The following is a 15,865-nucleotide window of genomic DNA, read 5'->3' as shown; positions in this document are numbered from 1 at the left end:
ATGTGGCGGTGCAATTGCGTTGTCTGCCCCTCAGCCCTCCCTGTCTGTCCCCTGAGATGTCGTCGAAAATAGGCCTTGGCTCCAGTGTTTTCTGGCGATCAACCAGTAATTTCCCCTCTAACGGCACGCTCACCAGCCCGGCCCCAGTAACAAACAGCCCGAGGCCAGAAAAAATAAGAACCTAGCAGCTGGAGCCCAAAAAGAGAGCGATAATGTCTCTCACCCCTCCCCGAGTGATTGTCTTCTCACACCGACAAGTCAAACCACACGACAGCGCCCACCCCCAATCCATCCATATCCATCCATCCATCGCCGCTCGTCGTTTTTTCTGCACCACCACTCCAAGGACCGCCCCACGATCCAGTAAGTTCAGCGTCTTCCTGTCTCTCGCTCGAGTCTTTCTAGATCCCGCTGTTTGTTGCTTGTATATTCCCGATCCTCCTCTCGATGGTCTCTTCAAGAAGCTCCCGTCTCACGCTGTCGCCGCCCGATCACCAAATTCGCCGTCATGCTATTCCCCCGTTGATCCGCCTCGTGACGGCTCTGAATCAACTATCGACGTACAGCATAGCATAGTTGGTCATAACGGGTGATAGCGGTAGCCTGGAACGGGGGTGCTTGCAAGCTTGAAGGACTATCCAGGACTTCGATGATGGTGACGACGGAGTTGTGTTGCTGGATGGGCTCTTGATCGTTGCCTTGATCATTCCCTTAGGTGTCCTTTCGCGATACTCCATAAAGCCGTCCCGCCTCCACCATCACCAAAACATCCAACCTCCTGCTCCTCCCTTGGCTAGACGTCTCCCATATATTGTCTCAGCCTGCCTCTGCGGCCTTTGTCTCTTCCCTCTTTATCTCATCCCCCTTTTACCCCTCGCCATTTCGTCTTCTTTCAACATCCATCCACAGCATCGCTGACCTTGCGCCTTCGCCTTTAGGACCTCTTTTTCTATACCTAGACACGCAGGCCTCGAAGCCGTAAACCGCAATCATGGGTCTCGCCTTCTCAAAGCTTTTCGACCGACTGTGGGGGAAGAAGGAGATGCGAATTCTGATGGTTGGTCTTGATGCCGCCGGTAAAACCACCATCCTCTACAAGCTTAAGCTTGGTGAGATTGTCACCACCATTCCCACTATCGGTATGAGACGCCCTCGAACCTGACAAAACCTTCATGCCGCTAACATTGGGATTTCCTTCTCATCTTACCAGGCTTCAATGTCGAGACTGTAGAGTACAAGAACATTCAATTCACCGTGTGGGATGTCGGTGGTCAGGACAAGATTCGTCCTCTGTGGAGACACTACTTCCAGAACACTCAGGGTATTATCTTCGTCGTTGACTCCAACGATCGCGATCGTATTGTTGAGGCACGAGAGGAGCTCCAGCGCATGCTCAACGAGGACGAGCTTCGCGATGCTATCCTTCTTGTCTTCGCCAACAAGCAGGATCTTCCCGTACGTCACGACCCCACCTCGACACTTTCTCCCATATCTCCCCTCAATGTGTCATTTACCCGCGGTACCATATACTAACGCTACGCTACCATTAGAACGCCATGAACGCCGCCGAGATCACAGACAAGCTTGGCCTCCACAGCCTGCGACAACGCGCCTGGGTAAGTAATGGACAATCAATATCAGACCCCAGATGTCGTCTCTTTGTTCACACGCTGACCTCTTGCCTTTTTCCGTCAATAGTACATCCAGTCCACCTGTGCCACCTCCGGTGACGGTCTCTATGAGGGTCTTGAGTGGCTCGCCAACACCCTCCGAAAGGCGGGTCACCAGTAGAAAGATGTCGAGAGGCCTCTCCATAAAAACTCGCTTTTTCTCTCCTGCTCTGCCATATACTCTCAAATGGCTCTTTGTCTCGACTCGAGGTTTCGGTTGTAATTTGCAAAGTTATCGGTCAACCAATCGAAGATAAATCCTTGAACCAAAGTCGCGTCTATTCACGTTTTCTGTTTAAGCAACCTCTTTTAACGCTTCCTTCCTCTCTCAATGGTGCTTCACTGTGAGCCTTCTGGTCAACATCTGCTTGCCATCGCTAGCGTCAGCTCGCTTCCTGAGGACCACAGAACGTACTTTCTCTTTTTTTCTTCTTGGAGGAAAAGTCGGGTGATGATGGGAGGCGTCTTATGGGGATCCCCGGGATATTTGTACAGTCATCAATCGGGTGTTGTTTGCTCTTTGAAAAGAATGCATCCTCGCTGATTTTACAATACTCTCGCAAACCGTGGCGCACTGGTATATCTATCGTTTGTTAATTTCTTTCTTTCCCATGTCACTTAGGGAACATGACCATGATGAGCAACTCAAGTAACGAGGGTTATAAACGAGGGATGAATTTGGGCCACCGCGAGATTGGCCTGTTGTAGAGATTCTCTGTTTTATTCCAAATCTTTAGTGAAACCGCGAGGCTTAGTTGATTTGAGTGACACACGGTCTCTAGTTTTTTTTGGCTAAGAGGACCAGAGGCTTGTGTCTCGAATGCTGACTTTAATCTTGAACGGAAGACCTTTTAGAAGGGCAAACGTATGGGGAACGGATCCATGAGACACCGACCCGAGTCAAGACCCTGCCTCCTAGAGGATCGCACAAGTCTGCTTTGCATCAAAGATTTAAGCCACAATGTTCCAAGCAGAATTAATTCCACCAGCAGTATGAAACATGACATTCTTCAGTGCGTTTTGATATGGGTTGGTCTCAATTGAGTGGTTATGCATTATTTGGTGTTTAGTTACATTCTATGATGCTATATACGCTTTTGTTATACAAACGGTACAAATTAGACATGAAACACATTAAGTCATTAAAAGAATCCCGGATAGTCCTTCATAGTCAGGTCATTTAAGCATCCTTGGACTTGATGATGATATCTAAGCCCTCCTTGTCGTCACGGATCTTAACCTCAGCAGTCTCGCCCATTTTCAGCTGCCCTTTGATGATCTGGTCTGCAAGGCCGTTGCCAATCTCATTGGTAATGAGTCGGTTCAGGGGGCGAGCACCGAACTTCGGGTCGTAACCACGCTCCGCAAGCCAGTCTCTGACATCGCCGGGAACCGAAAGGATAATGCGGCGGTCGTCAAGACGCTGCTGGAGCTCCTTAAGGCGAATGTCGACAATATCACGGATAGCGCTGCGGGCGAGACGCTTGAAGATAATGAAAGAGTCGATACGGTTAAGGAATTCGGGTGGGTAAGCCGAGGCGACAACATCCATGACAGCCTTACGGACTGATGGGTCCATCTCGCCATCGGGTGTCTCAGTATAGGGGTGAAGGTGGTTTTGGCCAACAAGGATATCAGCGCCCAAGTTCGATGTCAGAACGATAATGGTGTTCTTGAAATCAACCTTGTGACCTTGGGCATCGGTGAGGTAGCCCTCATCAAGGACCTGGAGGAGGAGAGCGGAGATATCGCGGTGTGCCTTTTCAAACTCGTCAAAGAGAAGCACAGCATATGGCTTACGGCGGACAGCTTCGGTCAGTTGGCCAGCGTCCTCATAGCCGACGTAACCGGACGGTGCACCAATAAGTCGAGAAATGGTGTGCTTTTCTTGGAATTCTGACATGTCAAAGCGAACAACAGCAGATTCAGTCGAGAACAGAAAACCCGCCAATTTCTTGCACAGCTCTGTCTTACCCACACCAGTAGGGCCCAGGAAGAAGAAGGAAGCCAGTGGTTTGTTCTCGCCACTCAAGCCAGCTCGTTGGAGACGGACGGCATTAGAAACTGCCTTGATGGCTTCATCTTGGCCCTTGACTGCTTCGCGGAGGGAATCTTCCATATGAACCAATTTCTCTATGTGTCCGGAAGTCAGCTTCGACACAGGGATGCCTGTGATGCGGGAGACGACATTGGCGATATCGTCGGGACTGACAGAGTCGTGGATCAGAGTATCGCTGGACTTTGCTTCTTTGGCCTCTCCTTCCTTGGGCAACTTCTTCTCGAGGTTGGGAATAACACCAAACCTGAGCTCAGAGGCACGACCAAAGTTCCCTTCTCTCTGTGCCTGCTCAAGCTCGAACTTGGCTTTGTCAAGGTCTTCTTGGATCTTCTTGACTGATTCGATCTCAGCACGCTCCTTCTCCCAGCGCGCATTGAGCTCAGAAATTTCCTCGTTGAGTTTCTTGAGGTCACTTTCAAGTTTCTCACGCCGCTCCTTGCTAGCGATATCTGACTCCTTCCTCAAACTCTCAAGTTCAATCTGGATGGTCATGATCTTGTGGTCAAGGCGCATTATATCCTCAGGCTTGGACTCATGCTGCAGCTTGAGATGGCTGGCTGCTTCATCCATGAGGTCAATAGCCTTATCTGGTAAAAATCGATCGGTAATGTAGCGGTTGGACAATGTAGCAGCAGCCACCAAAGCGCCATCTGTAATGCGGACACCATGGTGAACTTCGTACTTGTCTTTGATACCTCGGAGAATACTGATTGTATCCTCCACAGAGGGCTCGCTAACAATGATAGGTTGGAATCGTCGAGCCAGCGCAACGTCCTTCTCGATTTGACGATATTCGTTGAGAGTTGTTGCACCACAGCATTGAAGTTCGCCACGGGCCAAAGCAGGCTTCAGGAGATTTGATGCATCAATAGACCCTTCAGCCTTCCCAAGTCCGAGGAGTGTGTGCAATTCATCAATAAAAAGAATAACTTCTCCTTGAGCTTGTTCCACCTCTGTCAAGACCTTCTTTAACCTCTCTTCAAAGTCTCCTCTGAACTTAGCGCCGGCAATGAGAGAGCCAAGGTCAAGGCTGATGACCCTCTTGTTCTTGATACTCTCAGGGACGTCACCTCGGACGATACGGAGGGCAAGACCCTCAAGAATTGCTGTCTTTCCAGTACCTGCGTTACCGATCAGGACTGGATTATTCTTGGTTCGCCTTGACAAGATTTGAATGGTTCGCTGAATCTCTGCGTCTCTTCCAATAACTGGATCCAGCTTTCCATCCTTGGCTCGGGCAGTCAAGTCGATACCAAATTGTTCTAGAGCAGGCTTCTCTTCTTCGCCACCCATATTCATCCGGTGAGTGCCACCAGGAGGATGTGGACGGCCATTGGCATATGACCTGATAGCAAGACTTGGAATCAATCGTAGAGAAGTTGGTCTCAAAGGTTGGGTGGCAAGCACCCGTGTAAGTGGTTGGACGGATCGGGTCCGGGCACTAGCAGCCATGCGCTGTGTTGATGTGATTATTTGCTTGCGTGCTTGCATGTTGGGCACTGTGATAGAAGGCATGTAAAGAACGTCTAAAGGAAAGAAAACGAGGACAAGATCGTGGATTTCTTCGACATGCGGGAGACCTTTTATTATCTACGACACGAAACTCGGCTACACGCTTCAAGGCGAATGGAGCATATTCTCGCAAGTTCGATCATCCGTCATTGAGAGACGCTAGAGCTGATAAGATAAGTAGCGCCAACCTGTATCCGATAATCATGTGACTGACTGCGCAAGACAGAAAACTTACGTGATGGCCTCACGCATATATTCTGTCACCTAAGAGGCAGCTTGTCTAGTGAGAAGCAAGGTAAGGAGACCAGGAACACGGTTATTTGCAAACGCAAATCTTCTGGTATGTTCTTCTTTCTCATGCTTCTGCCATTCAGGCATAATTAAATCATGTGATGCTTGTACATTGTTGGTCTTAACCAACTTCTAAGGCTATCTCGTTATTAAGTGCACGCTAGAAAATTTTGGCAACCACAACCACAACTGGCTCATTCTGCCCTAAGAAGATCTACCACGTGACTCTGTCGGTGGGGACTTTGGCTCGATTTTGATTGGGCAGTTCGCCACACTTTCTAGGCTTCGCCCACAAAGACAATTTACATTTTGGGCCTACACCACCTCAACACCACCGACTTCACTTCCTCTTTTCACCCAACCCCAAGTCAACCAGCCAGGAGAGTCACAATGTCGGCGAAGCCCACGAGCAAGACATTCGGAAAGTCGACCCGAGAGGTTCCTGCCTCTTCGGAGAAGGCTAAGAAGTGGTACCCCGCTGACGACGATGCCGAGAACAAGAAGGTGAGTCTTTTGGTGATGATTGCGATGCATTTGCAGGCAGTTGCGTTATGTTTCGGAGTGCGCGGTTGGGATATGGGAACCGAGGAGTTGAGAGAATGAGTTTGGTCCATGGCAATCCGACTGCCATCGCAAGAAGGACACACTTTTAACGACGAAAGGCTTCGAATTTCAATGCCATATATATATCGAACGCACAGATCTGCAAAGCCTGCGACAAATATCGATTGACGACTGCACCTTCTCTACATATAGCAACTGCCTGCAGCAATATTCAGCTTAACCAAGTGCCAGCCTGCTAACAGCTGAAAACCACAGGTCCGCAAGGCTGTCCGATCTTGGGCCCCTCGCAAGTCCCTCCAGCCCGGCACTGTCCTCATCCTCCTCGCTGGCCGCTTCCGTGGCAAGCGTGTCATTCTCCTGAAGTCCCTCGACCAGGGTGTCCTCCTCGTCACCGGCCCCTTCAAGATCAACGGTGTTCCTCTGCGACGAGTTAACTCCCGATACGTCATCGCTACCTCTTACAAGGTCGACATCTCCGGTCTCGACGAGAAGAAGATCGAGGAGGTTTCTCAGCCCAAGTACTTCACCGCTGAGAAGGCCAAGGAGAAGGCTGGTGAGGAGGCTTTCTTCAAGCAGGGAGAGAAGCCCCAGGTACGATACAACAAGTCCAGAACAGTACTCGCGAAGTATCAGGTCACTGACAGCTGTTTACAGAAGAAGGAGGTCAACAGCAGCCGTGCCGCCGACCAGAAGGCCATCGACAAGGCTCTGATTGCCAACATCAAGAAGGTTGACATGCTGGCTTCTTACCTCTCCAGCTCTTTCAGCTTGAGGAAGGGTGACAAGCCCCACGAGATGGCCTGGTAAATGTGCAATCTTGTGCCGGGGTGATGGGAGTACCGGGGTTGCGACACAACGGGTTGTAGAACGGCAAGGGTCTCCGAAATGGGCTGGTTTGGCCAATTGCATTTGGAAGTCGACGGCATCGGTCCTATTTTGGCGTCTGTAATCAGGTTTTACAGTCAAAAAAACAAACGAGCATACAAAATTCTAGAGGCTTCCGGTCAGAGGCCGATGATGATGAACTTCACTCGGATATCCCATCTCCTGAGTTATAAAAACAACTGGTGTGAGCGATCTTAAGAGTTCTCAGATCTGATCTGGTCAAAAATGGACATTGATTTATGAATGATTAACAAGATTTCAAATTTTACGTGCGTTCATCGGTCTGCTGGTATGTCAATCCTCTCGGGGGGGCAAAGGGTGACTGAGACTCAGATTCATAGCATCAATATGAGTACTATCTCTTCTCTTCACTTATCCTAAGATTGCCATCCAGTTAACGCAGCCATGATGTTCCATTTTTGATTTTACAAGTTGCGCTCTACCCAGCTCTCAATCATGCCAGTCAACGAGGCTTCGTAGTGCTTGATCGAAACCTTTCCAGATGACTCATCCAGAGACGTATTGGCCTGAACGAAGACCTTGCGAGGCTGCTTGTTTTTGAGAACAATGTCACGGACCTTCTTGCCCCAGAATTCAGTGTCAACAGTTGTCATGTGGACGTAAAAGTCAGTACCAGTCTTAACATCGGCGGTCGATTTGTAGATGTGCAGCTTCTGGAGATACTTGGCAACAGCTGGCGGATTTGTTAGCTCATGTCAAGTCGTTGGAGATAAATCTTACCATCTCGACCAGCCGTAAGGATCTTGGAGCGATCCAACTTGATGGTCAAATCGGAAAGATCATCCTCTTTGTAATCAAGCTTGCAGAAATCGTCCTCGGCCTCAAGGAAGCACTTGAGGATGGAGAAGCGAGCTTGGCTATGAGCCTGGCCCCATTTCTGGCTCTTAGGATCCCACATCTCAAGGGAAGCAAGTCCAGCTCGGGCCATGGATAGGTAGGAGGCGAAAAGGACATCACCAGCTTCGCCATTGATATCCTCGGAACCATCACCAAATCCGAAAATCTTGAGAACAGGGAACTCGCAGCTTAGGTGCATAGCAACAAGCTCGGCACGGCACTCCTCGTACGAGGCAGCAATGCTACCAAAGACAGAACCCCAAGTCTGACCGGGCTTGTACCAGGTTGTGATAGGCTTGTTATCCACAGGACTGACGGGAGGTTTCTCCTTATCGAAGTTGTAGGTGCCTGGGGATGTCTCTTGGAGAAGTTTACCGCAACCATGACCTGACGAATATGAGCAGTAGATTCAAGAGACTCGAGGTAGGTTTACATACCAGTAAGTTCGTGGAGGCCAACTTGAACTTCAAAGGAAGCATCTCTCTGCTTCTTGTAAACCTCAAGATCTTCGTCTCGAATGAAAGGAATCTTCTCATCAGGTGCCTTGGCACTGAGAACATTTCCAAGTGACACATTCTTGAAACCCTCAGTCTGGCGGATATCATCATAGTTGGGGCTACGAACAATGTCAACAATCCACTTTCCGCTTGATATCGGTTTTGTTCTGGGAACCTACATGTTTATACCAGCAGGAATACCAGAACCTAGACTCAATGTTAGCATGTCTGGATTTGATGAATCTAGTATCACTAGGTCACTGACCAGCAAAGGTGAGAACCTCGAGGGATGTGAAGTCGGGAGACAGGAACTTGTCCTTCTCAAACTCCGAGCCCCAAGGCAACAGAGGAATGAGCTTGGGGGCGTTCTTCACAAGCTCTCCAAATGCGCGAGTTCGCTCAACTGGGCAACGGTCAGTGATTGGTCAAATCTTTGGCTTAAATAAATCTTACGGTTGACCACTATATAAAAAGTCAGTAATTCCCCGCCCAGGGCGTATATTGATAAGAAGCTTACTAGAGGCAAAGCCTTCCCATTCTCCACGAATACCAGCAGGGTCTCGATAGGTCTCGATGAAGCCAATGTTGGACTCAACCATAGGACCCTTGTCCTTGATCCAGTATCTTTGACTATCCTTGAAGGCCTCCAGTGAGCCGGACTCAAAGGACTTGCTGTAAGCCTCATGCATCTTCTTCTGGGTATCGTTCTCCGCATTCTCGGCAGCACCGTTGATGAAAGCTGTGATGTTCTTCATCTCCTCAGCATAGTCGCCGTAGACCAACTTGATTGTCTTGCTCTTGAGAGGTCCATCCTCCACGGTAAACTCGGTCTGCTTGCCAACGTCACCTCCTTCACTGGGGATTTCTTTGACAGCTGAAGCGATTAGGATCTCGTAGTTACCCTCTGAGGTCTTGCGAAGTCGGTTGTTCTCGGGCAAAAGACCCTTGGACTCCATCCAGTCAGAAACAGCCTTGATTTCGCCCTTCGTAATGTGCGAAGATTCGGGGTAGTAAGTAGTCATGTGGCCATCGTCGGGATAGCCAAGGTGCATCATGGCGGGGTTACTAGAGCTGAAGATGCCTCCCTTTGTCGCCTCGTAAAACTTGTTGGCCTCAGGTGAAGTGGAGGCGAGAGCAGCCACGGTCTTCTCCGAGCACCGGGGAATGAACTTGGAGTCGCCGAAGCTCTTGTAGTTGCCATTGTTGCCAAGGAACATGGCAGCGTACTCGAGGAAGCGGGTAACCTCATCTTCTTCGACGCCAGCCTTCTTTGCTAGGGCAGTCCAATCGCCGTTGGCAGACTTGTGGAGAGTCAAAATCAAGTCAAATATTGGCTCAGACTCGGGGGAGATCTGTCGAAGGACAATTCTGGTACCAGCGAAAGCAGCTCTATGATGGTGTGTTAACATAAGCCACACGACCCCTCCCTCATAAGCATTGTTACCCCTCATTCCAATTTGATCGAGCTTCACAACAACTTATACACAATCGGTAACAAAACTTACTTGCTGATAAAGTGAGCGTAACGCTTCTGCTTGTCATTCAGGGCATCAAAGTGCTTCTCAATCTCGAGCCTAACCACCGAAGGGGGCTTGTCGGCGAGGTAGTGGACCAGCTCGTTTGGGTTCATGACGATGGCAGAGGTTGAAAACCTGTGAAGGCTCTGGTGGTTGAAAGACTTCGTAAAGCGAGGAACGGGTCGTCGCGTCAGGAGGTTTGACTTTAAGGCTGTTGTTCTTAGTGAAGGCAGTCTCTGAAATACGAGAGACGGTGAGATTAAGTTGGGAGAAGGCATGCCCGATGGCTGTGACTGACGTTTTCAGGTCACGTCGGCCAATGAATCTTTGTTAATCTGGGGACAAACGCAGCTTCCTAAACGTGTCAAGGCGGCAAACAGAAAGGCCAGAGCTTATTACCTATAGCAGCTAGTAAGGCGGTGCACAGAGCCCCAGCATAAGAGCCAATGAGGGCTCTGCGACGAATATTTTAGTATCATGATGTTGGATAAATTTGAAGACATACAGATGAATTGACCATGCTACTGAGGAACGAGGTGTTGCTTTCACTGGACGGCTCTACACAACAGTTGTGCCAATGCCGCCACCCTGTTGCCAACACGTCCTATCCCCTGGGGCCATCTCAACCTTCAATTGGCTCCAGTTCTGTCACAGGTGCCAAAACTTCAAAATAACCTCGTCATGCATGAATATCTTGTATTGATGAGCCACCGCTGGTGAAATCAGTAACAGCTCGTGTTTGGTTCCTATCATATATGGTTGCCATTCTAAATATCGCAATTCATCCACAAATTGGAACCAGCGAGAAACCGTGAAATGTGCTGAGGCCTAGGGTAAGTAAGCACTTGTTGATCCGTTCAATGAACTCACATCACAACTATTTTCCTGATGTGCAACTTGCTGGTAAGTATGAAGCCCAGCCTTTCTTGCATTGATATGTTTGAAATTGAAAGGTATTATCCTCATTACGTAGTGCTTTTCGGGATGTGGACGCTGGTCACTTCTTTCGACCACGTATGATAATTAGTTCCTCTCAAGCGAAGCAGGATAGTAGCCGACACATTTGAAGAAAGATGAAGCGAACCGAACCGAAGCATCAAGCCGAGGAGCATTTCAGTTCTACCACCTTAGCCACCCCAGACGGGCGGGCACTAGAACCCTACTTGTGTTTTTATGCAGAATCCCTTCCTCGGATGTCCAATGCCATGAAAGGCTTCACTAACATTTAACGACACAGTGCTTTCCGAAAACCGAATCAAATGCATACCCTCTTGGTAGCAATACTGCACAGGCGAGGCAAGACAAATATTCGTTTACATGGACTGCGATCAAATAGGTACATATACGTGTTGTGGCCAAGAAAAACCCACTGACTATCTATTACTTCTGGTCTAACTATTGCAGAGATACTGATGGGAGGACACACAACACAGCGAAGTTGCGCATGTACTAATGAATGTCCCGACTTGTATGGTCAACAAATCCGGGGTGCTTCCATCGGGCGAGCTGCCCCATGCTGGTCAATTAACCCGGGCTGCCTGACTATGACAACACACCAAATACATCCAACAAAGGGCCAATAAAATATCATGTGCCGCCAAACAGTTGCATAATACCAAAATTATCTGAGGATTTAAGCATTCAGCTATTTTAAGCGGTGTGGCGTTACAGGGTCGCAACTCGGCAGAGGATTGAGATGTGAAGCTAGGCCAAGCCTCATCCTGCAAGCAAGCGTTAGTACGATCAACGACATCAGCCGGCGTTGTCAACCGAGCCAACCCTTCGGAATCTAGCAGACCAGCTGGGCGGGACACCAGGGTTGGGGTGACATGGATGGCTGTCTACGACAATAACTCCAGCCGGGGAAGCTTTTGTGGTTCCCCCGAATTGGAACGATGCCAATGTGATTCCCGGAGCAAACAACTGATGTGTGACTGATTGCCAATGTTTGCCGGCGGAAATGGGGAAGGATTGATCATGCCGAGTTCCCATTCGTGGTGTTCACAGATATGTTGATCGATGAGGGCATTCGCATATATCCTCTGTCTTGCTCATTGGGCGATATGACCTCTAACCGATGTTTTGCATAGTGTTCCTATACTCGATCGGAAGAACGTTTCATATTCTGTCATTTTGTTCGTGACCGAATAATAAAATTGCTAGCTGGAAGATTCTGGTTACAGTGCTCAAGGCTATGTGCTTTGAATTGACGTTCACCAGCTGACCTTCTACCCCCACGCTATTACTCCACACTCAACGCTACTGGCGTTTCTCTCCTTGTGCCTTTTCCGTTCCCCTTTGCCCTGCCCTGTTTTGGGTAAATCTCACCCGAGCCGTGACTTGTGATTGGATCAGGAGTCGAGGTCTTGAAAAGTGATACTCAGCCGAAAGAAAGCAAAGCCGTGCGGGAATTCCCATGTAGAAGAAAAGCTATGATTCGGTTTTGGTTGGATCTTGAATTCAACTGGGAGGCTCTGCTCGGGCCTTCAGTGGGTGAGGTGAGCGACCAGTTATCCACCAATACCTAGGTAAAGCTAGGGTGTCTAAAACCAGCATTTATGGATAGCATGAGCGACGACCGCGCACTCAGTTTAGTGACCTCGGTCAAATATGTTTGTAATAATAGGGGCCGTTAGGTTACTCGTAAACCACCCCTAGGGAGCAAGAACACTCCTGACTTTGAACCAGAGTGCCAAAATCAACTGGTCTATGGGCGTACTAAACTATTATGAACTTACCTAAGTCTTTTTGTCGCTTAGGATAAAGGTCTCAAGTGTTCTCGCCTCCCCTGGACCACTCAGGAAAGAGGATGTTCAAAGTATGATACATGGAGTGGGAATGTTGAGAATGAGGCTCTCAACGGACGAGTGTTATCAACGAACAATGACATGGGAGGGTGTCCAATTTTCTGGTCGGGAAATTCGGACCAGCACATCGGTACGCCCGATCATCAATCAAGTTTTAAATCCTTCCTTTCTCTGTCACTGGAATTTGCTGTTAAGATTTACCATGAAACCATGTGCCAAGTTTCGGCTCATGTCAGCCGGATAAGTGTTTGAGACTGGTCCTCAGCAACACTCGACTTTTGCCGGATAAATTAGCTTGTTCAACATTATTATCGAACTCGAAAGGAACAGAGCGACAAATAGAATCCACGACATAGATGATATAGATTAAGTGACGTTGCATATCGTTGGTATCGTTGATCGTGCGAGCTGGCACACATTCGGTTCGGCGGCCAGAGTTTCCAGAATTACCCAACTGCGGAAACTCCGCGCAAGGATTTTTTCCGGGGAGCATGATAGATTCGCCCCTGTTCTGCTATATTCAAGCTCCTCCTATCCAGGCAATGCGAAGCTCATAGTTTGCGCTCCATATATGTATCGTTGCATAGCGCCAAGTGAGATACACAATTTAAATAAGAATCCGCCGGAGTTGTGGTTTTATAAACCGAACTGGAACACGAAAAGAAACGTGCGGTGGGCTCGTGACCTCACATACCATGTACATATGAGCGGGAGAGTGACAGGGGCTGGTTCTGGGTAATGTGAGTTGGATGGAATTTGGGGTTCAAGGAACCATCATGTCCCACAGAGAGCGTCATGGGCCAGATCCTCACCAATCTTTTTCCCTTTCCCCTGATAGTCTCAGATTGAACGACATTGCCAGTCCATCTCGAAATTCTGCTCCACCGTAACATATCCACTGCCATGCTTTTACTCTCCAACACACAGCTACGTAGATACATAGCACAAATGGATGTGATCCATTGTAACTGGACAGCCTAGTCTAGACAGAAAGATGCCTGGGTACAGCAGATTCTGGTGACCTTTTTCCGTCCTCAACCAATTGGTCTAGAGCCCTAGTCACCCCCGGACGGCATGCCCTGCTGGCACCGGGCTCCAAAGCCTGGCCTGGGTTGTGGAGTTGGATCCCTTCCAGCGGGTGACAGTCACCCCCGGGCCCATTTCACTACACCCTGCCCCCACGCCACCTGTGGAAGCAAATGTAGGTCGGGCTGTGCGAAATAGTGGATGTTGGAAGTTTCGTGCCTACCCCGGGCTTCTCTCCGGGCCCTTTTCCTTGAGCCTGAATTAGGTACATCAGCTATGACTTGTACCGTCATCAACCTTATATAGATCCCTCTGGCCCCCGTGTCTCTCTGTCAATCTGCTTCACCGATTTGCAATTCTTGGCTTTTTCCTATTCACATCTTGATTTACTCAACCGATTCATAGACATTTGACCGTCCCGTTACTACGTCATTATCATTATCATTGTCATTCCCATTATCACTGCCAATCTCACCTCGACCTTCAGTTATACACCAAGCGGCAGGCGTCATTAGGGGCAACAACAATCTTGCGAAAGGGCTTCTTTAACATTATAAATATTCCTAAAAGATCGGCTTCGGCTCTCTCAATTACTTCATACGAAAATGCTTTCCTACGAACCCACACCAATGTCAATCAAGACTCCCACAAAACCAACTACCATTACTTTGCCGCCCACCACATCGTCACCAATGACGGTAGCGCCCCCATCCGTCAACTCTGCCTCCATCAATGGCCACAAAGCCCAGGGACAACAACACATCTGGCTGGTTACGGGCCCTGCCGGCTGTGGAAAGACAACAGTCGCTGGATATTTGGCTCAATCATTAGGCCTGCCCTATATCGAGGGCGATTCGGTATGTAGAACTTTTTGCAGAACGCCCCACGTTATGAAAATGCCCCGGCGTCACCACTAACACGGTTTTCTCATTAGTTCCACCCTCCAGCCAATATTGATAAGATGCGAAATGGTATTCCCCTAACTGATGCCGACCGATGGGATTGGCTCACAGCTTTACGGGAAGAATCCATCAAGAGACTGAATTCCGGATCCAATGGAGTCGTCCTTACTTGCTCGGCTCTCAAGCGCAAGTATCGCGATGTCATCCGCGTTGCTGGATACTACGATCACCGCATTCAGATCCACTTCGTTTTCCTCGACGCTTCTGAGGAGCTTCTTCTCGCTCGTGTCGCCCAACGACAAAACCATTACATGGGTGCCAACATGGTCCATAGCCAATTCGAGACCCTTGAGCGGCCTTTGGCCGATGAAAAGGATGTTATCACCATCGACGTCAGCCGGCCCATAGAAGAGGTGGAGCGAGAAGCGCTCAGTAACGTGTTGGAAACAATCACCAAATCTCAAGACAAGCCATGAGCATTAGACGGCGTTGGAAAACATCGTTATATACGCTTTACATCATTTGGTACATATTTACCGGCTTCATCATACACTGCCGACCCGCCATACACAGTCATTATGGACAATTTTAGGCGAGGTCTTATTATCAAGCAGGGAGTCACAGCGTTATGGTTATATATGCATTCAGGATTCTGGAGTTCAAGATTTAAAAGGCGTTTGGAACCAAGAAGTCTCGTCATTGCCCAGCACCTACGCACTCGGACAGCTCTCCGATGAGGCGCGACCAGGGAAAAGGAGACTAGCTAGCTTGGTGCAGTCCCCCGCAAAGTGTCAGAGTTGCAGTCGTTGTACCGCATGAGCACAACTGGGGCTGCTTGCTTACACGGATAGGCTAAAAAGAAGGGAAGGAAAGGTACTCCCTCATCCCCAGGGTTCTGATTTTACGCCACGCGCGCATGAGAGCCAAATTTGAGCGAGATGCGAAGTCAGTTTTGAGGGTTGCTATATTATCAACTCATCTTAGAAGATCCATGATCTGCTTCACTTATTAGGGCAGAAATACACACAAATGTTCTTGCACTAAACCCATCAGTACTATGCGATGTATGCCGTCCGTTGCCATGAGCCTATGAGGTTTCTTGTAATTTTGCTTGTGAGGAGACATCCGTCACGGCATCGGCTTCCAGCTATTCCGACGAACATTAAGTCTCCTGCATCATGACAACTCAACACACTTGACCGCGGCTCAGCGCGTCTGATTGAAAATGCCTCTGACCGACAAGCGAACGAGTGATAGCTCATACAAATACTTGAAAT

General features: G+C 48.9%; 5 protein-coding genes across 10 annotated transcripts; 3 read left to right on the top strand and 2 right to left on the bottom strand.

The window, feature by feature from the left end:
• Positions 1 to 71: 71 nt before the first annotated feature.
• Positions 72 to 2,926, top strand: FOIG_00874 (ADP-ribosylation factor; the record flags this gene model as incomplete). Of its 3 annotated transcripts, XM_031197350.1 has the most annotated exons (5): positions 72 to 363; positions 939 to 1,139; positions 1,211 to 1,455; positions 1,551 to 1,616; positions 1,699 to 2,926. In XM_031197350.1, 4 exons carry the CDS (start codon positions 992 to 994, stop codon positions 1,789 to 1,791), a joined length of 552 nt encoding a protein of 183 aa, XP_031073117.1. In that variant the 3' UTR covers positions 1,792 to 2,926. The 3 variants fall into 3 exon arrangements, with proteins under 3 accessions (XP_031073117.1, XP_031073116.1, XP_031073118.1); XM_031197349.1 differs by having other exon boundaries at positions 72 to 1,139; XM_031197351.1 differs by lacking the exon at positions 72 to 363 and having other exon boundaries at positions 992 to 1,139; positions 1,211 to 1,616; positions 1,699 to 1,747.
• On the bottom strand, positions 2,682 to 5,667 carry FOIG_00873 (heat shock protein 78, mitochondrial). Its single transcript, XM_031197348.1, has one exon. It carries the CDS (start codon positions 5,242 to 5,244, stop codon positions 2,851 to 2,853), a length of 2,394 nt encoding a protein of 797 aa, XP_031073115.1. The 5' UTR covers positions 5,245 to 5,667; the 3' UTR covers positions 2,682 to 2,850.
• Positions 5,512 to 8,017, top strand: FOIG_00872 (50S ribosomal protein L6e). 3 transcript variants are annotated; one of them, XM_031197346.1, is made up of 4 exons: positions 5,512 to 5,581; positions 5,670 to 6,036; positions 6,352 to 6,687; positions 6,751 to 7,488. In XM_031197346.1, the coding sequence occupies exons 2-4, from the start codon at positions 5,923 to 5,925 to the stop codon at positions 6,901 to 6,903; spliced, it is 603 nt and encodes a 200-aa protein (XP_031073113.1). In that variant the 5' UTR covers positions 5,512 to 5,581; positions 5,670 to 5,922; the 3' UTR covers positions 6,904 to 7,488. The 3 variants fall into 3 exon arrangements, with proteins under 3 accessions (XP_031073113.1, XP_031073114.1, XP_031073112.1); XM_031197347.1 differs by having other exon boundaries at positions 5,514 to 5,581; positions 5,697 to 6,036; XM_031197345.1 differs by having other exon boundaries at positions 5,514 to 6,036; positions 6,751 to 8,017.
• Positions 7,196 to 10,403, bottom strand: FOIG_00871 (dipeptidyl-peptidase III). Of its 2 annotated transcripts, XM_031197344.1 has the most exons (9): positions 10,359 to 10,380; positions 9,842 to 10,308; positions 8,854 to 9,725; positions 8,790 to 8,798; positions 8,602 to 8,739; positions 8,516 to 8,543; positions 8,277 to 8,455; positions 7,723 to 8,226; positions 7,196 to 7,675 (listed from the first exon to the last, which is right to left on the bottom strand). In XM_031197344.1, exons 2-9 carry the CDS (start codon positions 10,129 to 10,131, stop codon positions 7,407 to 7,409), a joined length of 2,289 nt encoding a protein of 762 aa, XP_031073111.1. In that variant the 5' UTR covers positions 10,132 to 10,308; positions 10,359 to 10,380; the 3' UTR covers positions 7,196 to 7,406. The 2 variants fall into 2 exon arrangements, with proteins under 2 accessions (XP_031073111.1, XP_031073110.1); XM_031197343.1 differs by having other exon boundaries at positions 9,842 to 10,403.
• Positions 10,404 to 13,961: 3,558 nt separating this feature from the next.
• Positions 13,962 to 15,849, top strand: FOIG_00870 (gluconokinase). The gene is made up of 2 exons (XM_031197342.1): positions 13,962 to 14,543; positions 14,621 to 15,849. Exons 1-2 carry the CDS (start codon positions 14,292 to 14,294, stop codon positions 15,062 to 15,064), a joined length of 696 nt encoding a protein of 231 aa, XP_031073109.1. The 5' UTR covers positions 13,962 to 14,291; the 3' UTR covers positions 15,065 to 15,849.
• The last annotated feature ends 16 nt before the right edge of the window (positions 15,850 to 15,865 follow it).

This window comes from Fusarium odoratissimum (assembly GCF_000260195.1).
Source record: "Fusarium odoratissimum NRRL 54006 unplaced genomic scaffold supercont1.1, whole genome shotgun sequence".
NCBI classification, from domain to species: domain Eukaryota; kingdom Fungi; phylum Ascomycota; class Sordariomycetes; order Hypocreales; family Nectriaceae; genus Fusarium; species Fusarium odoratissimum.
Note: the sequence above shows the minus strand (reverse complement) of the source record. Positions and strands in the feature narration are given on the sequence as shown.